At 39.8% G+C, this 22,767-nt stretch overlaps 1 protein-coding gene across 2 annotated transcripts in view; it reads left to right on the forward strand.

Annotated features, from left to right (window-relative positions):
- CA8 (carbonic anhydrase 8) overlaps nt 1–22,767 on the forward strand; it is a 53,062-nt gene that overhangs the window by 23,610 nt on the left and 6,685 nt on the right. For both annotated transcript variants that reach the window (XM_069957549.1, XM_069957550.1), the window contains exons 4-7: nt 5,795–5,890; nt 7,943–8,005; nt 11,595–11,643; nt 13,709–13,821. In XM_069957549.1, the coding sequence (XP_069813650.1) occupies nt 5,795–5,890; nt 7,943–8,005; nt 11,595–11,643; nt 13,709–13,821 (321 nt within the window). The remainder of the gene's footprint in view (nt 1–5,794; nt 5,891–7,942; nt 8,006–11,594; nt 11,644–13,708; nt 13,822–22,767) is intronic.

The raw sequence follows: 22,767 nt of genomic DNA on the forward strand, positions 1-22,767 counted from the left end.
GTTCTGTTCCAAGGATTTTTTTTTTTTTAACTTTATGTTTGGAATATTTAGACTCTACAAAGAATATCAGTTGACCTAGTATTAATGATGCCTTGTGACCTGCCCAGATTTCATATTTATTCAGCAGGAAAATAGTCCTTGATGATCAGATTATTTTTGCTCTTGGGATACAAACCAATGTTCTTTTACTACAAGCTATTACAGTCAACAACAATTTCCAAATTTAAAGAATTGGAATTGGTGATGGGGTCCTCAGGTGTTTACCAGTGATGAACTATATTGGCCTATTGGTTGGGTCAATGTATATTAGAGTAAGGACACATAAAGTAATCAAATGACGATATATTTAGATCAATAATAAAAACATACACTACATAGTGTTATATATAAATCATGATGGATACAATATAGAAAATAGCGGTATTAAAAAAGGAAAAAAGAGGAAAATGTGAAAAAAAATATATAAAAGACGGAAAAATACAATAAAAAATACAATAAAAAATACAATAAAAAAATCTCCTGTGGATAAAAAGAAAGTCTTAATTCATATATGTAGTTAATCACATCCAAATGATCCCACTTATTAGTAACGATCCTTAATTGGTTGAGATGATAGACTCATTAGTATAGTGCCAGTTAGTACATGGTTATAGATATAGTAAACAACGTAGAATATTGTCGTGATTGAGCCGTAATTGCTGTATTGCTGGAATGTCTTAACAGTCTTATTCTAAAGCTCAGTTTAGGGTGCTGTTTTGCCGGATCGATTCAGTACCGTTCATACACAATTCACAGTGGTTAGTTGAACTGTTTTACTGATTGGACTCATTGGTATACGTTAATTAGATGCATAGTTATAATATATTGCATACTTTAGTTGGTATCCATAGAGTGAGGTTATTGTTAAGATATCTCAATAGGCGCTAACTGTATTCAGTAGCGATACCTCCGGTACTTTACAAGCCGCCTGATAGCTGTGACAGCATGAGTTGTGATAAACACGGCAAATGTAATAGTGTTGTGTCGTCTGACACTTCTCACCCGTCCGGCGGTAGTTGGATCTCGGTCGTTGAGAGGGGACCGTTCCGGCAGCAGTGGTTCTTGCGTCCTGGCTGTCAAGCGCTGGACGCGCTGGTGGGTGCTCAATAAATAGGTGAGCTAGCTTGCGCTTGCGCAGATGGGCTTGTTGCCCGCGGGACCTCGTGTGTTTTTTTGGCGCCAAAATTCAAGTGAGGAATGATGCCTATACTGGACACTTGTATTGGATCAGATGGATGCTGATGATATAAAAATGGATTATGTGCAAGAAAAAAGGAGTTTAAAATAGCTGGACGCGTTTCAAAGCCTTCATTGGCTTTTTCTTCAGCAGCAAAATGAATGGTGCTGCTGAAGAAAAAGCCAATGAAGGCTTTGAAACGCGTCCAGCTATTTTAAACTCCTTTTTTCTTGCACATAATCCATTTTTATATCATCAGCATCCATCTGATCCAATACAAGTGTCCAGTATAGGCATCATTCCTCACTTGAATTTTGGCGCCAAAAAAACACACGAGGTCCCGCGGGCAACAAGCCCATCTGCGCAAGCGCAAGCTAGCTCACCTATTTATTGAGCACCCACCAGCGCGTCCAGCGCTTGACAGCCAGGACGCAAGAACCACTGCTGCCGGAACGGTCCCCTCTCAACGACCGAGATCCAACTACCGCCGGACGGGTGAGAAGTGTCAGACGACACAACACTATTACATTTGCCGTGTTTATCACAACTCATGCTGTCACAGCTATCAGGCGGCTTGTAAAGTACCGGAGGTATCGCTACTGAATACAGTTAGCGCCTATTGAGATATCTTAACAATAACCTCACTCTATGGATACCAACTAAAGTATGCAATATATTATAACTATGCATCTAATTAACGTATACCAATGAGTCCAATCAGTAAAACAGTTCAACTAACCACTGTGAATTGTGTATGAACGGTACTGAATCGATCCGGCAAAACAGCACCCTAAACTGAGCTTTAGAATAAGACTGTTAAGACATTCCAGCAATACAGCAATTACGGCTCAATCACGACAATATTCTACGTTGTTTACTATATCTATAACCATGTACTAACTGGCACTATACTAATGAGTCTATCATCTCAACCAATTAAGGATCGTTACTAATAAGTGGGATCATTTGGATGTGATTAACTACATATATGAATTAAGACTTTCTTTTTATCCACAGGAGATTTTTTTATTGTATTTTTTATTGTATTTTTTATTGTATTTTTCCGTCTTTTATATATTTTTTTTCACATTTTCCTCTTTTTTCCTTTTTTAATACCGCTATTTTCTATATTGTATCCATCATGATTTATATATAACACTATGTAGTGTATGTTTTTATTATTGATCTAAATATATCGTCATTTGATTACTTTATGTGTCCTTACTCTAATATACATTGACCCAACCAATAGGCCAATATAGTTCATCACTGGTAAACACCTGAGGACCCCATCACCAATTCCAATTCTTTGCATACTTCTTTTCCCTTGGTATAAGGGTAGGGGGTTAACCTCGGCAAAAACCAGTTGCAGTCGATCTCGTGCTATTGCCCTAATTTCCAAATTTAGATATGCTTTTTTTCTTGCGTCAAACACAAAGTTGGATGAAAAAGTGAAGGGAAAGTAAGTGGGTCTTTCTCATATACTTTTGGATCTACTTCTGGATTTGGCTCAAGAACCGACATCAAATATTGTAAAAAAAAACTCCATAAAAAATTGCCTCTTTTCCAGTCCTTTGAGGTCACATAGTTTTATTTATTTTAAAAGGGGTACTTCGAAGAATAAAAATAGTTCACGGCTGCTCACCTCTTCCTCTGACATTGCTAGCACACAGGAAATACCGATAGTTCACTGTTGCAACCAGTGATTGGCCGAGCAGGCATTTTCGGCCTATCAGCAATGTCAGAGGAAGTGATGAGCAGCAGATATTAAAGGAACAGCATTGACACAGTATCAGACAAGCAAAAATGCTTTATTTTTTTAAACACCCTGACTGGTTTAAATTTTACAGCTCTTATTTAAATAAAAAAGTCTAGGATGGGTAACCCTATAAATAATTATTAAATAATATTGAAGGAAGAAAAAATATAAAAAATTTTATGTGTCACGTATAGTCTATACATTTTACCACTTTTAGGCTATGTTCACACTGCGTATGAGTCCGGCCACATTTCGTACGCCGCCGTAAATGTGCGGCTGAAACTACGGGCGTGGGAAAAATAGACATGCGGCAAGATGCGTACGAATCGCGAACATACGCCCGTGGTAGAGGTATGCTTCCCTAGCTTGTTTCGAAGCGATCTGAGGCAGGTCATTTACTTGGAAATCTTCGCCCAGCCCCGTAAACCACACATAACCTTTTGGATCGAAAAATCAAGTTCAATTTGGCTGAAATAAGTACTTTGTACGGGACCGCATGGACATCCACGGCTGTGAGTTTCAACATTTCCTTCCTCAAACAATGGTCTTGTTCATTTTTCACGGCACCATATACGATCCGGCCGTAAGCTCATACGTAGTGTGCATTGTGCGGGCGTATATCGTATACTTTCAAGCGAACGCATCAACCTCAAAACTACGTGCGTATGTTCGCACTACGCCCGGAAACATACGCAGTGTGAACATAGCCTAAAGCATATTGTTTGAAGCCTCTACACTGTGAGCAAGAGATTGACAGGTTTTTCTCCCTTTTACTGTGACAGTGGAGCTGTCTCTTTAAGCAAAGTTTTTTTTCCCCTACTCCTTGGAAACCCAAAGAATTTTTGGTAGTAATATTTTAAAATAATCCTAAAATCTTGCTGTTTATATTCTGACCACCAGACCTTAAACCAAACTGAGACTTCCTGTCCTCTACAGATCATTTTACAGCATTATTTTCAACAGAGACAGTAGTTCAGTAACAGATGACACTAGTTTATAGATTACACAGGTACACACAATAGATGTTCCTTCCCTTTCCTGTAGAATAACCTTTATAAAGGTCACCAAGCACACCCAGAAGTTTTTCTAATTCATATGAATGGGACAAGCAAGATGACAGGGGGTAATGATGTACAATATACACTACCGTTCAAAAGTTTGGGGTCACATTGAAATGTCCTTATTTTTGAAGGAAAAGCACTGTACTTTTCAATGAAGATAACTTTAAACTAGTCCTAACTTTAAACAAATACACTCTATACATTGCTAATGTGGTAAATTACTATTCTAGCTGCAAATGTCTGGTTTTTGATGCAATATCTACATAGGTGTATAGAGGCCCATTTCCAGCAACTATCACTCCAGTGTTCTAACGGTACAATGTGTTTGCTCATTGGCTCAGAAGGCTAATTGATGATTAGAAAACCCTTGTGCAATCATGTTCACACATCTGAAAACAGTCTAGCTCGTTACAGAAGCTACAAAACTGACCTTCCTTTGAACAGATTGTGTTTCTGGAGCATCACATTTGTAGGGTAACTTAAAGGCTCAAAATGGCCATCTGAAACTCGACAGTCTATTCTTGTTCTTAGAAATGAAGAGTATTCCATGCGAGAAATTGCTAGGAAACGGTGTGTACAACGTGCTACAACGGTGTGTACTACTCCCTTCAGAGGACAGCACAAACAGGCTCTAACCAGAGTAGAAAAAGAAGTGGGAGGCCGCGTTGCACAACTAAGCAAGAAGATAAGCACATTAAAGTCTCTAGTTTGAGAAACAGACGCCTCACAGTTCCCAAACTGGCATCTTCATTAAATAGTACCCGCAAAACACCAGTGTCAACATCTACAGTGAAGGGGCGGCTGCAGGATTTTGGGCTTCAGGGCAGAGTGGCAAAGAAAAAGCCATATCTGAGACTGGCCAATAAAAGAAAAATATTAAGATGGACAAAAGAACACAGACATTGGACAGAGGAAGACTGGAAAAAAGTGTTGTGAACGGATGAATCCAAGTTTGAGGTGTTTGGATTACAAAGAAGAACGTTTGTGAGACGCAGAACAAATGAAAAGATGCTGGAAGAATGCCTGACGCCATCTGTTAAGCATGGTGGAGGTAATGTGATGGTCTGGGGTTGCTTTAGTGCTGGTAAGGTGGGAGATTTGTACAGGGTAAAAGGGATTCTGAATAAGGAAGGCTATCACACAATTTTGCAACGCCATACAATACCCAGTGGACAGCGCTTGATTGGAGCCAATTTCATCCTACAACAGGACAATGACCCTAAACACACCTCCAAATTGTGCAAGAACTATTTACAGCAGAAGCAGCAGCTGGTATTCTATCGGTAATGGAGTGGCCAGCGCAGTCACCAGATCTGAACCCCATTGAGCTGTTGTGGGAGCAGCTTGACCGTATGGTACGCCAGAAGTGCCCATCCAACCAATCCAACTTGTGGGAGCTGCTTCTAGACGCGTGGGGTGCAATTTCTTCAGCTTACCTCAACAGATTAACAGCTAGAATGCCAAAGGTGTGCAATGCTGGAATTGCTGCAAAAGGTGGATTCTTTTGATGTAAAAACGATGTTATTTAAAATACAAATCATTATTTCTAACTTTGTCAATGTCTTGACTCTATTTTCTATTCATTTCACAATGTATGGTGGTGAATAAGTGTGACTTTTCAAGGAAAACACAAAATTGTTTGGGTGACCCCAAACTTTTGAACGGTAGTGTATATATGTACAATTTGGTGCAAGAAATCATAAAAGTTTTAACATAATAATATTAAACTGAGCGAACTTCATTTCTGTTTATCCTTAGCTCCACCTTATCCATTGGAACTCTACTTTATACAGAAACATAGAAGAAGCCTTGGGGCAAGTACATGGGATTGTTATCATTTCCTTATTTGTACAGGTAATCATGTTTTCTTGACATAAACATTTGTCCCTTAAGGGCCTTTTACAAGGGTCGATTATCAGCCAGGAGTGTTGCTAAAAACACTCCTGAGGTCAATGATCGTCAATAATACCCATGCAAAAGTGACAGTGATCAGCTGAGGACCAGGAAAACACCAAATCCTCAGCTGATCGCCTTTTCAGAACAGGATTAAGAATTTATTGTTGTCAGGCACATATCTTCCTATGTAAACGGGATGTGTGCCCAATGACAATTAAGGGAAACTGACAGCATGGATATTTATATATCTATGCAATCCGTTTCCCATATCACAAGCAGTCTATACTTACCAGGCTGCTTGTGATCTGGCATCCGTCTCTCCAGTCCCCCGGCCCCAGATGTAGCTTCAGGCCTTATGATACCGTTAATGGCAGGAAGACTGGAGAAGCCAGATGCCGGATCACTAGCAGCCTGGTAAGTATACACTGCTTGTAACATGAAAACTGACAGCACAGATACATACATATCTGTGCTGTCAATTTCCAGGGCTGCATGCATTAATTTCTCATGTCATGTAAAGGCACTGCAAAAAATGGTGATCTTGCTGAACTTGCTGAACCAAGAAATCGGGTCGTCTAAAAAGATCCTTTCTTTTTTTTATATATATCTTTTTGAAGCTATGGTCATATAGCAATTGTATTTTTTATAGCAGCATGACCAATCCATTTGTATTGTCTCAAAAGTAAATTTAAAAAAAAAGTTTTTGCAAGTTGTAAACTATAGCTTCAAATTTGAAGAAAACTCTGAAGAAAACTGTGGATCTGCTGTGCAAACACTCGGTAACTAACTTGGATAGCCAATGTTGCAGTTTTCTGAAGTTTAATAAAGTGTTTTTCTGATATTTTATTACTTGTCCCCTAGCCACACGATAAGGAACATGTATGAGATCTCGAGGTGTGTGTGTGTGTGTGTGTGTGTGTGTGGTGTTCTAGGCTCTATGGAGCTACTCAGATCTCTCTGTTCTGAAGTGTTTGCACTGCAGACCCAGGGTTTTCTTTTCTTCTCTTAGGGTACTATTTCACAGGCCGAGGAGGGCCCGATCAACGATGTAAACGAGCGCCGATCTGCTAGATCGCCGCTCGTTTACTGGGCCTATTCCACGGCCCGATGATCGTTGAGCGAGGGCTGCAGGGACATCGTTACTGATGTCCTTGCAGCCCTTGCAGCATACATTACCTGTCAGGTCTTCTGCTTCGCTCCGTACTCCTCCCCGGGTCCGGCGCGCTCTAGCTTCAGAATGGACTGTCAGCTGAAAGGCCACTCAGCCAATCACAGGCCGCTGGGGTCCCGGCCTGTGATTGGCTGAGCGCTCCATCAGCTGACAGGCCATTCTGAAGCCAGAGAGTGCGGGACCCGGGGAGTAGGACGGAGCGGAGCAGAAGACCTGACAGGTAATGTATGCTGCTTCTCAAATCGTCGGTCGCCCGCCGTGCACCGCTATTCAACCGAAGCGATGCGCTGTGGGAGAACGATAATCTTAGGTCTGGCCCTAAATGAACGATCAGCTGATGACACGATCGTTCTCTCTATTTCACAGAGTGATAATCGGCCGAATGAGGCCGAATAGGGCCGATTTGGCCGATTATCGTTACTGTGGAATAGGGCCCTTAGAGTGTCCTCTAAAAGCCGAGGATTTCCTGAGGTGGCTGCATTGTCTCTTGATCAAAAGGCTTAGATGTTTTGTTGTATCATTCATAACTATACCAGGTGAGCAAATCCCTGCGCGAAGAGGGAACTTAATGGGGGGTTGGGGGTGTGGGATGTGCACCACTTAGTAGACAGCACAGTTCTTTAGGAAGTAGCCTTATAAAGATCACAGCGTAACTTAACCTCCAACAGTAAAATGTTGATACCTTTATCTAACATCAACCATGTTTGCCTTACTAAAATATAATAAAAAAATCAATGGAGGAAGATTCAGTATCTCTTTTTTTTAGTAATACTGATAACACATATGTAGTGTAACAGCTGTTTTGTTCATTGTTTCTATTTTGCGTCTTTGTGTTTTAGATAGGAAAAGAACACATAGGCCTAAAAGTCATAACAGACATTCTTGAGGATATCCAGTATAAAGTAAGTCTTTGTTTGACAAGCTTAGCATATGTCTCATGAAAACAATACAGAAGAGATACCGTCAAATGTATATTCATCACACGTGCTAAAATTACACCATTGTTTTCTTTGACAACATAGTTGACCTTGTCTTGATACCGTTTGGCTAAATGAAATTTCCATTAGGGAACTATATATAGCTCTTCAACCACAGCCTAAAAATGCTTTCTTTTTTTAGTATCCCAGTGGTACAACGTTAAGGGCACTAGTTTTTGTTGCCCATCTCAGAATGCTCTTTTACTGAATTATAAAGATGATCTAGTAACTAATCACAATGTGAAAATTAAATTCCCAAGTTATCCTCATGTATGCACATTCTTGCTTTGACCGGAAAACCAGTGCACTCCAGTTATGTTTAAAGCAACTCTGCCCCCCCCCTCAACCGCTTGTACCTTCGGATAGCTGCTTTTAATCCAAGATCTGTCCTGGAGTCTTTCCGGCAGGTAATGCAGTTATTGTTCTAAAAAAATAACTTTTAAACTTGCAGCCCTGTGTTAATGGTGAAGAGGGCGGGAAGGAGGGACGGAGAGTTGGTGCAAGCCAAGGGCATAGACACTCTAGGCCACGCCAATTTTACACAGGGCTGCAAGTTTAAAAGTTGTTAGGACGATTACTGCATCACCTGCCGAATGGACCCCAGGACAGATCTTGGATTAAAAGCAGCTATCTGAAGCTTTGTGGGGGTGGGGGTTCGATTGTGGGTACAGTGTAGCTTATATGGTACAGAAAGTAGGGTCCCAATGATATGCAAGTAGAGTAAACTTACACACATTTGTCATGCTTTAGGTTATGCTCACATAGTGTATTAGGCAGCAAAGGCACCTTTAATACGTAATAATTTACGAAAATGTACGTTGTGTGAACATAGCCTTAGTGTGAATTTTTTATTTTTATATAGCTTTAGCAGATCAGATTTATTGCAAATGTCTTCAGTCTACCTGAGCTTCATCAGGCCATCTGCTTAGATCAAACTTAAATAGTATAGCAGTTTGTTTATACTGTGCACATTCCTCGAGCCTTTGCACGAGTCTCCCCCATATTCTGGAACTCACTACCCCAACACTTCCAGCTCTCACCCACCATCACGTCCTTCAAAAGTAACCTGAAAACCAATCTCTTCAACCTAGGCTACAACCTATAGTAATTCTGCATCACACTTGACTGGCTGCACTTTACCTCCTGTTTCTCTCCCCATACCTTATAGATTGTAAGCTCTTGCCGGCAGGGTCCTCTTCCCCATGTATCAGTCTGTCTTTTGCCTTCATGTAATGTGTTCTGATCTTGTATTGTTCCTGCTTGTTACCCCTATCTATTGTATAGCGTGCTGGAATTAAGGCCGCTTTATAAATAAATAATAATGACAATAATGACGAAGTTCAACTAGACTAAAAATGTTTGCCTTAAATCAGATCCACTGGAACTATACAAAAAAAAAGCAGACTATGGTAATTCTTGGGTATAGGAATAATAAGTATAGCTGAAATTGTGTTTTGTATTGATATATAATATAGATTTATGAGTGCACTATTGGGAGTAGGGATAAAGACATGGATATGTAACACAGTTCTGGGTGTGGTATATAAGTTGTTTTTTTTGCTGCTCACTTCATGACTGCAAGAAACTTCTGTTAGAGCAGAGATGGAAAATAGTAGGGGATAATATCTCAAGATCTCAGTTAGGGAGGTATAAAAACAAGAAAGGAGCAGAGAAGTTGAGAGAATCTATGGCTAAATGGTGGCAGTTTTGGGGAGACGGATCTAAATAAAGTAACAGGACCCTGATTTAGATGTGTTTTTTTTTCTTTGCAGGGGAGGGGGTAAAATATACAAATGTATAGTGAAAGGGTGGGGAAACTAATGTAAGCCTCTGAATGTATGGGTTTGGAGTCTTTGGTGTCTAGGGGTGGAGAGGATCATTATATATGGTTCTCGAGAACTAATATGGGTCTCCAAATGGGTATTCTTGAAGTCCGTATAATAAATGTGAACCCAAGGGTGTAGGAAGGTGGTTAAGCTGACAAAAAGACTATGTAAAGAGTATTATGTTAAGGTCTGAAAATGGCAGTGGAAATAGACCTGGAAGTGTTATGGTATAAGAGATTATTGGGAAGAGGAATGGTTAAGAAAGTGAAATTTGAAAGCATGGGGAAGGATTTGAGGTGAGCTCCTTTTGGTTTTAGTTTTCTTGTGTGCTTTTAATGTTAGCTATTGTATAGATAAAGATTTTTACTAAATAAAAACATATAGTTGAAATTGGGGGCTTAAATTCCACTTTATGTATATAGCATCACATAAAGTGACAATAGTTAAGAAAACCCTAAATAAAATTGTAGCCTGCCCAAGATAAACATATATCTACCCTAAGATAATAAGAAAGGAAATACTACAAGGGCAGATGAGATGGACCAGGTAGTCTTCTTCTGCCGACAATCTTCATATGTTTTAACTTACAAAATATTTTATTTATTATACTTCATAAAAATATATAAAAATCTTACAACTTATATAACTTAAAATCCTTAGGTTACAACCTTTTGTATCTAAAGAAAAAGTCGTAAATACCGACTATAGTTCCTGTGATTCTCAGTAACATCCACACAAGTGTAAGCAACCTGAACCTCATTTAAAAAATCTAGTACCCAAAGTGAGTATCCTCAATCTGCAAACTTTATATACAGTTTAAATTAAGAATACAGATGATATTCAAATCCCTACTGTGCTACAGATCAACAAATTTCCTGTGTTCTGCATGCGCTTCATAATGGATTCATCATGAAGATTGAAGATTATGTACAATGCTGAAAACACATTGATATGTTGCTCAGTAGGGATCAAAATATCGCCTGTATTTATTTGAACTGCAAATAAAGTAAATGGATTGACGATACTCACTTCAGGCACTGGATATTTCTTTTGCATGACAAGAAAACAAACAAAAAACACCATTAAGTACTTAGAAAATTATGACTGCATTGTAATCACAGATTAATTCTGGAAATTATTGGTTACATTGGGTCCACACAACGTTGGGCCCCATTTCCCATTTTTATTATATGTCCAGGACCTGACAATTATTTGTTTGCAGACAGTATAAAAACACCATTATCAGAATCATGACAAAACCTAAGTTTTCATGGACTAAATTAATTTTACAAAATGATGTTTAGAGCTCACATCTATTTACAAAGCAGTGACCAAAGAAATGAATTCATATTTTTTATTTCATGTTTTTATGATTTGTTATGAATCATTTGCCATTAAACACATTATAAATTCCACTTGTAAGAATGTTTTATATGCTTTAAATTTACAGTTTACAATGACACAAAATAAAAATTATAGAAATTCCTCTCCTGTATCCTTGTAATAAAACAGATGAATTCTTTGTCCTTGCTATCTTGCAAGCAGAATAGATAAAGAAGACTACAAACAATATAATTAGTAAGATTAGGAAGAATGTCCTTCAATCCAAGGACTGCTAAATTCTGATTGCTTAACCACCAGAATTTTTATTTTATTTTTTTTCATGCTTTATATCATTTCATTTACAGGGAAAATCTAAAACAATACCATGTTTTAATCCGAACACATTATTGCCAGGTAAGCTTTATTAACTGTCATCATATTTTAAAACTTTTTAGTTGCTTTTTTTTTTAAAAAAAATTCCAAATAAAAAATATTGTGAATGTGATAATATTTACAGTCATCTAAAAAAAGTCAAAATTTTGGTGATAAATGGTGCCCATAGTCTTATGGCAATTGACCAGGGGTGTAGCTAGGACTCAAGGGGCCCCATAGCAAAAAACAAACAAACCAAAAAAAGCCTGTAGGAGCCCTTTTGGTTAAATACATATGTGCAGGAGCAGACTACCTTCTGCTTTACCCCTTATGTACTGCAGTATGTAAGTGACGAAAAACGCACTTACATGCTGCAGCACAAAAAAGGGTTAAAAACAGAAGACAAGGAGATATTTACTTCATTGCTTGTTCACTGATAACCCCTGACTCCTGCAGGAGGGAGAACAGAGGTCAGGGGTTATCAGAGCAGTGAAGCAGAGATTTCCTTGTCTTCTGCTTTTTAACCCTTTTTGTGTTGCAGCATGTAAATGAACTTTGGGTCACTTACACACTGCAGTACATAAGGGGTTAAGCAGAAGAACACATGATGGTTCTTATTTTCCCTGTGCATCCCCATGCCCCCCTCTGGCACAGGCCCCAGAGAAGCTGCCTCCAAGGTAGCTTTGCCACTGTTTCTGACTGTTATTGTCTGTGTAAAGCCAGAGTTATCACACTGTAACACTTTAACAACCCTAGAGAAATTTACATTTGTTAAGATCCTTTCCCACCTAGGGCAAATTTTACTACATTGACTTCTTCTTTGAGAGAACCACCACTTTTAACAGCGATCTTCTTAAAAATGGTTCCAGTGTAATTAAGACTCTATGTATAAAACTGTTAATGCCTCCTTTCAACAAAAAACATTTGAAGTTTTAGGTCAGGTTCACACAAGGCATGGCAGCAGCCGTTCTGTGACACGGCCGTTTCATGGACAGCCGCTGTCAGTGAAGTTCACATTGCAGTACTGGCCAGATGAACTTCATTTCTCTTTATTTGGAATGCGGGCACATTCAGGTGTGCCCGCATTCCAAATCACCATAGCCGACAGTATAAAATGCGGCCAGAGCCGCCAGAGCAGAGCACTGTCGGTTTTGTCAGTTTGGCATGTCAGTTTTCTCTGCGGCCACATGGAATCCTGGCTGGAGTGTATACAGAGTATATACACTCTGGCCTGGATTCTATAGGACACAATGTTATTTAAATTTTTAATAAATAGTGTCCGGTGTTGCAACGGCCGTTTTTTATTAAAAATTTATATTGTGTGAACTTAGCCTTAGTGTACCACAATATATCATGCACTTCATCAGTGTTTAGGGAGTAACGGGGCTGATGTTACCTGTATTACAGCGCCTGTAAACATTCTAACCCCCTTTTATTGTACTATAAAGTGCCCAAATAGTTCACTCATACAGTTCTCTTATGGGTCTGAAAGGCCCATAACAAATTTCTTTCCTATCTGAACAGACCAATACTGTTTATAAAGAATTGCAAATGAGCACAGATTTTACACTTAGGAGACTCAAGTTAAGCCTTTGTAACTGCACAGGTCACATACTCCTTCTGTCTCCTCCTGCCAGCCAACTATCCAAGACAACTATAAGTCATGCTGTTTGAAAACACTGACATGTACCATGGCTTATTAAGGCCCTTTTACACAGGCCAGTTATAGCCAATGACAGTCGTCCCATGTAAAATCGATCAGCCTATGAGCAGGAAAAGCATATGGATGCCATGAAATGCAAAGAGTACAAGAGTGTGGGGCATAGTACAATACAGAACAATACAGTATTTGTATATCAAACACATCATGTATAAATGTAAGTAATATTTACTTTTTATGATATTCTTTTAACATAATGGTGTATATGAGATTTAGCCCCTTTGATGCTTTATACTTCCTTCTCTACTACTATCACTAAGATGTTTTGTAATTTTTTTTTAGTTAAAAGTTTAAACAAAAGGTCCCAAACCTATTGTCACTAGACTTTTACTGTGCAGTGGTCTTTATTACTCATTATGACATTTAATTTTTTTTTTTTTAAACTAGATCCTCTACTCCGCGATTACTGGGTGTATGAAGGTTCCCTCACAATGCCACCATGTAGTGAAGGTGTTACATGGATATTGTTTCGATATCCTTTGACAGTGTCTCAAAGTCAAGTGAGTACATTTGATTTTAACGTTGTGAAATATAGAAACAGTATTTCTATTCATTTGAAATCATCATTACTTGTTTAAATGTCTAATGTTCAAATTAAAAAAAATGCATCCTTCTAGACATCTCTTATTGTTGCATATTTTTCAAACTGGATAACGTCTGATCTTTAAAGAGGTATTCCTATCTCCACTAATATAGTTAAAGCGAATGTACCATTAGGTACAAGTTTTTTTCTACATGAATGGATGGGCACCGGTGCGGAGATGCCGGTGGCACAATACTTTTTTTTGGACCAGTGCCTGGTTATCGCGCATGGCTCCAGTCTATTCCTGGGGACCAGCCCGGCATGAAGCACTAGGGGCAGACCCGCCACCACCCAAGCTGATGATCTCTGCTTTGTGATGTGGCTCCATTGATTATAATGGAGCCGCGTGACAGAGGGGAGTAATAAAACATCATAGAAACTATACAAATTGAGTATAGTTTTAATTGCACCAACCAAAAGGTGCTCAGATAACATGGCAACTTTGTTGCACAATTAATGACATAAAAAATACCTCCTCCCCCCCCCCCCTCAAAAAAAGCTGGGAACAGCTTCATTGCGGCACTGAGTCTCGGCTGGGTAAAATGCAGGGATCACCCTTCTGTGATTGCATCGTGTGCGTGCTTGTGTGAGTGTGGCAATCCCGTCTCTTCACACCAGGAATGACTTGTTTATAGCCATTTAAATGCAGCTGTCAGCTTAAATGCAGCGGTAACTAAATGGCTAATTAGCTGGGTGCAAGTATCGGCCATGCCAGCTAATACCCTCGGTCCCCGGCTGCTGAGTTTATGCAAGGCAAGTTCTACTGCTATCTAAACATGATGATCATTTTACATTTATTAGAAGTTTAAGCTTATTTACTGTAGGTAATGTTTTTCTGTATGAGCTAGGACAAGAACTGCTTGTACTTTGCCATGCACACCTTTTAGTCATTTATTATGCTTACATGAATCTTAAATAAAAGATGAAACAAACAGCATTGTTAAAATATATTCTATTTTTTTTTTTTGCAAACTTTTATTTTATTTTCAAAAATTTTCCAAATAACACATGAGCAGATCACATCAGCAATAAAGATATGAGGCAACCCCCTCTTTACATCTTATTTTGATAACAATAACAAGTATACAGTGTTCTGCCTAACAAGGACAAGATCCAACTTTAATAACAAAAACAGAATGCCCCTCTTTATTCCCTTCCCCCCTCCGCCCACGTACCCTAATAAACCACCCCCCTTCCCCCCATCTCGCAGGAATAAGGTCACACACTCCACTCCAGAGCTGCTAGTAGATTAGTCTCGGATTTTGAGGGCCCCCAATGTACCCGCTATATCTGCCTTGAGGTACCATTTAGTATTGCGGAAAGGAAACACTACTTTCTTAATCTCCGCTTGATCCAAAAAGGTAAATATAAACGTCTGCCACTTTTTGAAAAATGATTTTGCCCTTTGTTCCCTGGCTGGTTCAGCGGCCAATTGATCTATTTGCCATGAGCAAATAGCGCTTCATCTGAGCAAGGACAAACTCTCTCGAGGGTACTTCCCCCGTAAGCCACCTTGCCAAAAGGCACCGTTTAGCTACTAAAATCCAAATATGAAAGAGGTGAGTAATCGTGTCCTCCGGAGGAGGGATGTGCAAAATAATTAAATGAGGGGTGATTGGGCAAGACATATGAAGTTTACCCTGCAGCCAGTCCAACAGAGACATCCAGAAAGACTGCACATCGGGAAAGGAGTATAGGCCATGCTCCAGGTCAGTACCTGCCTCCCCACATTTTGGGCAGGCTATAATTCTGTCCGGATGGGACGGAGTCCTGGGAAAAGTAAATCCATAGGTTGAATGATGCATTATACGAAATTGAGACTCACGCCATTGCTCAGAGATAATAATGGACCTGATAAGATTCCAACCTTTGAGGGCACCAGCTACTAAGTCCTCCATAGGCCATTTATTTTCCCAGTACCTCAGTAAGGAGGACGCCGCCCCTTCAGTGGTAGAGTCTCTAAGAGTCATGTACAAGGCAGATAAGGAATGTAGGGGCGTTGAAATCGTGACATAAGTAGAGATGGGATTGGCCGATAAATCCACAGTGAGATTCCTTAGGCGGGAGGTAAGGAAACTGTGAACTTGATTATAGGCCAGGAAGTGGCCAGGGCTTAGATCATATTTCGCCTGCATCTCTGAAAAAGACAAATATCGCTTTTCAGTGGTGCATATCAGGTCTGATACTCGCATGATCCCCTTAGCCCTCCATGAGGCGAAAAGTGGATTATGATGACCCTGCGGAAATGCTGGATGGTGCCATAAGTTAAGGAATGCGCTTACTTGCCAGGGCAGCCCCAAAAGAGTGCGGCAAATCTGCCAGGCTTTTATAGAATCCCGGAAAACCAAATTAAGTTTGATGTCCCGAGGTAGCTCACCATATTTCGTATGGAGGAGACTATTCAGAGACCAAGGGCGAGCCAGATGTGACTCCAAGGTATAATTAGAATAATTGCTAGACCCTCATAGCCAGTCCAGGCCATGTCTCATGAGACAGGCCAAGTTATATAGGCGGACGTCGGGCAGATTCAGTCACCCTTTATCTTTAGGTAGCATTAGTTTTTTTATGAGCTATTCTAGGCCTCCTAGAGGACCATATAAATTTACGGATGGCCATCGTAACAAGGGTGACATCTGTATGCTTCAGTAAAAGTGGAATGGTCTGTAGCGGATAAAGTAATTTAGCGAACCCCATCATCTTAACCAGAGCCACCCTGGCAAATAGCGAGAGAGGTAAAGTGGACCATCGCTGGAGGTCCGATCGAATTTTTTGTATTATGGGGGGGAAGTTGAGCGAGTATAGGGAACCAGACGTAGTACCAACCCGTATTCCCAAATAGGTGATATGATTTCTAGTGGACCGTTTTGGAAGGGCCAGAGAAGGTCTAGAGTTGACAGAATGACCAGATGATAAATCTAGAAGATTGCTCTTTTCCACGTTGACCTTGAACCCCGACTGTAATCCAAAATCCGTCAGATATTGAAAGACCGTGGTCAAGTCTCTATCTGAGTCATTAAGGAAGACTAGCAGATCATCCGCGAAAAGAGCAATGCGTATCTCGCACGGTCCCACCTTCACCCCCTCAATGTCTGCAGCTCTTTGCAACCTTCGGGACAGAGGCTCAATGGCCATGTTAAATAGCAGGGGGAGAGGGGACATCTCGCTAATAGTCGCTAATGTTTCTTGTAGCTCTGGGGCTAGATGTTTGGCCACCTCGACCGCTAGCTTGTCATAGTCCACAGGCATTGGGGTCATCTCTTTCCCGCTGGCAGCTAAGCCTTTAGAGGGTAGGGCGGGAGAGACGGGTCTCTGAGCTGCGTCACAACGGGCCTCCGCCATGACAGTCTCCTCACGCTGTGCCAGATTCCTCAGAGAGCCGCGGGTTTTCGGGCCAGTGGATTGGAGAAAGCTGTCCATCTTGGTCACCGGGATGTGCAGGGCTCTGACAACCAATAACTGGGCTGTGGTGCGGGTAGGAGCAGCTATTATGCGGAGTTGGGACCCGGAGCCGCGGTCTAGCACATCTTCACCGCATGGCGCCGGAACTGGAAGTTCCATATTCTATTGTTTAGCATAAATAGCTCCTCTGTGCTCCAGGTTAAACCTTCAGTTAAAGAAAATGCAGTATGCTACAGTACTGTGGTAAGCCTGAACATCTAGTTCCAGTAAACCGCACACTACATAAACTCTATGAACTCAGTGTATCCAAGTTGCTTACTGTACATCTACAAACAATATATGTTTAAAGGTAATGTCAGCTCTATATGTCTGAAGATTAAAATAAATTGTACTCTAATAAATGGGTATTTTCAAAGTTTTAAAATCATGTTTTCCTTTTAAACTCAAGAGACATAGCGGCCATAATGAGCTAAGTCTACCCTGCCCCTTGTGACTGGTATAAAATAGCACTCTGCCTCATATATCAATCATGCAGAGCAGGGAGGGGTGGATAAGGGAAAAGACATGCATGGTGCAGCTCAGCACAGCATTTGTGACATTTAATTTTGCAAATAATCATCGGCTAAGAGAAAATTATCGTTTTATCTCCTTATCAGCTATCTGCCCATGTCTACTGCTGTGAGCTAGTGAATTGTTTGCAAAAGACGTCCGAAAATAATGATCATCTTCATTATTTTGACGTCTGTGGTAAAAACGTCCATTATTATGTCCGTCTTCCCATTGACTTTAATGCATTGCCATTGTAGTCAGTTAAATCGCGTCAATAACGGACTTTTTTTTAAATATCAAAATTTTTTGACGTTGTGTTAACATAGTCTAACAATGTGTATGGCTGTGATACATACACTACCGTTCAAAAGTTTGGGGTCACATTGAATCGTCCTTATTTTTGAAGGAAAAGCACTGTACTTTTCAATGAAGATAACTTTAAACTAGTCCAAACTTTAAACAAATACACTCTATATATTGCTAATGTGGTAAATGACTATTCTAGCTGCAAATGTCTGGTTTTTGGTGCAATATCTACATAGGTGTATAGAGGCCCATTTCCAGCAACTATCAGTGTTCTAATGGTACAATGTGTTTGCTCATTGGCTCAGAAGGCTAATTGATGATTAGAAAACCCTTGTGCAATCATGTTCACACATCTGAAAACAGTCTAGCTCGTTACAGAAGCTACAAAACTGACCTTCCTTTGAGCAGATTGTGTTTCTGGAGCATCACATTTGTGGGGTAAATTAAACGCTCAAAATGGCCAGAAAAAGAGAACTTTCATCTGAAACTCAACAGTCTATTCTTGTTCTTAGAAATTAAGGCTATTCGATGCGAGAAATTGCTAAGAAATTGAAGATTTTCTACAACGGTGTGTACTACTCCCTTCAGAGGACAGCACAAACAGGCTCTAACCAGAGTAGAAAAAGAAGTGGGAGGCCGTGTTGCACAACTAAGCAAAAAGATAAGCACATTAGAGTCTCTAGTTTGAGAAACAGATGCCTCACAGGTCCCCAACTGGCATCTTCATTAAATAGTACCCGCAAAACACCAGTGTCAACATCTACAGTGAAGAGGCGGCTGCAGAATTTTGGGCTTCAGGGCAGAGTGGCAAAGAAAAAGCCAAATCTGAGACTAGGCAATAAAAGAAAAAGATTAAGATGGGCAAAAGAACACAGACATAGGACAGAGGAAGACTGGAAAAAAGTGTTGTGGACGGATGAATCCAAGTTTCAGGTGTTTGGATCACAAAGAAGAACGTTTGTGAGACGCAGAACAAATGAAAAGATGCTGGAAGAATGCCTGACGCCATCTGTTAAGCATGGTGGAGGTAATGTGATGGTCTGGGGTTGCTTTGGTGCTGGTAAGGTGGGGGATTTGTACAGGGTAAAAGGGATTCTGAATAAGGAAGGCTATGACTCAATTTTGCAACGCCATGCCATACCCAGGGGACAGCGCTTGATTGGAGCCAGTTTCATCCTACAACAGGACAATGACCCTAAACACACCTCCAAATTGTGCAAGAACTATTTACAGCAGAAGCAGGCAGCTGGTATTCTATCGGTAATGGAGTGGCCAGCGCAGTCACCAGATCTGAAACCCATTGAGCTGTTGTGGGAGCAGCTTGACCGTATGGTACGCCAGAAGTGCCCATCCAACCAATCCAACTTGTGGGAGCTGCTTCTAGAAGCGTGGGGTGCAATTTCTCCAGCTTACCTCAACAGATTAATAGCTAGAATGCCAAAGGTGTGCAAAGCAGTAATTGCTGCAAAAGGTGGATTCTTTGACAAAAGCAAAGTTTGATGTAAAAGCAATGTTATTTCAAATACAAATCATTATTTCTAACCTTGTCAATGTCTTGACTCTATTTTCTATTTCACAACGTATGGTGGTGAATAAGTGTGACTTTTCATGGAAAACACAAAATTGTTTGGATGACCGCAAACTTTTGAACGGTAGTGTACATAAAGAGAAATGTAAACAGGCTGTCCACGTAGAATACTATAAATATTGACCCTACCAGGAGCCAAAGGAGACAGTCAGGCTTTGGGATAAAATCTTTACATTGTTTGAACAAAACATGAATAAAAGTAAAGAAAAGTAAGCAAGCCCCCCCCTCCAGCCAGATGCCCAAATACATACCTAAATGCTTTCTATCAATCAGTTCAGACTGGTTTTTGTAGTGTTAAAAAGAAAAAACACCTACAATTTTCTCATTTGTTTTTTTTTTTTGTAATCGAATGGCATTTTAAAGGGTTTATGCATGCCTAGAAAAACGTGGACGCTTTTTTCTCCCTGAAACAGCACCACCACTGTTCTCAGTTTCTGTGTGGTACTGCAGGTCAGTTCCAGTGAAGTGAACAAGGCCAAGTTTTAATACCCCACACAACCTGAGGACAGGGGTGTCTCAGTTCCTTCTTCTCTATAACACGATGCTGATAACTTAGGGAGCTTTTTTGTGGTGATGGGTTCCCTTTAAGTAGGGTATGCAGATGATATACAATATATCCAAGATGTCCTTCTGATGTCAGAACTGTGGTACACTTTTTCATTGAGACCCCACAAACTTGAATAAATGAACTAAGAAATAATAACACAATATTGTTACAATAAGATGGTGCGCGGTATATTAGGGTAAAACAGTAGCAGTGTGTTACATGGCTATTAAATACAATGACTTCATTGATTCATTTACTGGACCTAGTTCAGAGACAATAAATCTAAAATGCTGAGCAGCAGAAGGTTGTAATGTTATTCCTGATTAGCGAGTCTTATAGACAAAGTCTCCCATTTAACCCATCACATAGTAGGGAACATGAAGTGTACAGTATATGCTTTAAGCTTTGTGCTTTATTAGTTTCTGTATGATGGAACCCAAATATTTGTAGAAAGGTCTTACTAGATGGCGATATGATGGTATTCTGCGCCTTGACTCAGTCCAAAGGTTTAGTTACTATACAGACAGGAAGTATTTGACATAAAGTCAAACTTAACAACACAGTTTAGTTTGGGTCTTATGGCATTTTTATGATTTTTCCATTAACTTAACAGTATGAGGGCTTGTTTTTTTGCAAGAGGAGTTGTGTTTTTAATGGCACCCTTCTAGAGTACATATTGAATAAAGTTTATAAATGTTTTCCGAGGATAATGGAAAAAACAACAATTCCACCACTGATTTGGGGGATTTGTTTTTATGGCATTCTGCATGTGGTATAAATGACATGTTGACTTTGTTCTGAGCATCTACAGTGCTTTCATATTTATACATCTTTTATGTTTTACTGCTTTTAGTTTTTGAGTCACCGCTTTCCTAGAGCCATTTCCCATTAATGGGCCCGAATGCAGGATGAGTTGTAGTTTTCATTGGCATGATTTGGGGTTGTAGGACATGATTAGCTCTTAGTTATGAAGAAAGACTAGTAATTTTTGTGATGTCAAGAAAGGTTATTGTTGTTATTATTATTATGACGTACATGAAAAGTAAAGCACTGAATTTCTTTGTTGATTATTGCCCTGAACACTGCAGCTACATAGGAGTATGTCCCAACCACCCCTTGCTGTATTATTCATTATCATTGGTTTGTTGCTGGAAAGTTTATTGGGTGTCTCCATGTACACTAGAAGGCTAAACGTTTTTGGACAAGGGACCTGACCATTCCACTTTTATGAGTTTGTTGAACGTCCCATTCCGAAACCATAATATTGAGTAATGTTGAGTTATCGCTGTAACAAATTCTACTTTTGTTCAGAATGTTCTCATGCAATATTTTAAATTGCATCCATGGGAACTATACCCATTTGGCAAAAAGAACATTTGTGAAGACCGCCACTGATGTTGGACAAAAGGATTTGACCTGAATTCTCCGTTCTAATTTATCCCAGTGGTTGAGGTCAGGGCTAGAGATGAATGGACCCCTGGATATTTGGGTTTGACTGGTTCATTTGAATTTGAAAAAAAAAAAAAAAAAAAAGTATTGCCTAAGTTAGACAATTGAGTGGAAGAACCTCTAACAAATTTTTTTTAATGAAATCATAAATATTTGAAGTGTAAATTTTATTAGAAATGTATTTTTTAATTTAACATTTAATTTAAAATTGAAACCTTTTTAAGCAAGCAAGATACAAGGAATTGTAAATGAAAAATCTAAAAAAAAAAAGTTCTTGGCAGGCTTAGGCTGTTCAAGACTTTTTTCATTCTTATCCCTGGCTGCATCCTTAGTGTGAACAGAGGTTTCAATCTGTGGACTGTGTGCATGTATTCAGTATATAAAAATATTTTTCATAATAAACATAATCTGTATTATCATCTATAAGTATACAGTATTATGGCTAAAATTCAGCTAACAATGTTCATTGAATGTTGCTCATGTGCAAGTGTAATACATTTTATTTAGGGATAAGCCGCCTGTCTCTGGAGTGCCAGCCAGCTCAGCCAATCAGTGACTGATTGAGGTGGGGCAGCGCTGCTGCCAGTAATTGGCTGAATAGGCTGTCACTCTTGTCTGGAGGGTGACAGCCCAATCAGCCAATCACTGGCCATGATGCTGTCCTATTTCAGTCAGTAATTGGCTGGAGGTGGCTGAAGACACCCGAGACACAGAAGGGGGCACCAGAGAAGTGCGGGCAGATTGCACCAAAACAGCTGAACAGTTGTTTAGCTGTTTTAGTGTGGTTCGTCAAGACTTTAACACCGAAAATTTGTGAACCTGGCAAACCGAAAATTTCACTTTGGTCCCGCATGCCAAGTATAACCTGCAACCACATTTACAATTATTAAAAGAATATCTTGTTTGTAAAGGATGACAGCCAAAGGTTCTATAATGAAGAAATAAATAGTTCTATCACAGTTAGCGAGATGTATGACACTTGTAGAGTGGCCCAAAGCTACACAAGATGCTGAGTTTCTATGTGA

This window comes from Dendropsophus ebraccatus, chromosome 2 (assembly GCF_027789765.1).
Source record: "Dendropsophus ebraccatus isolate aDenEbr1 chromosome 2, aDenEbr1.pat, whole genome shotgun sequence".
Lineage (NCBI taxonomy): Eukaryota > Metazoa > Chordata > Amphibia > Anura > Hylidae > Dendropsophus > Dendropsophus ebraccatus.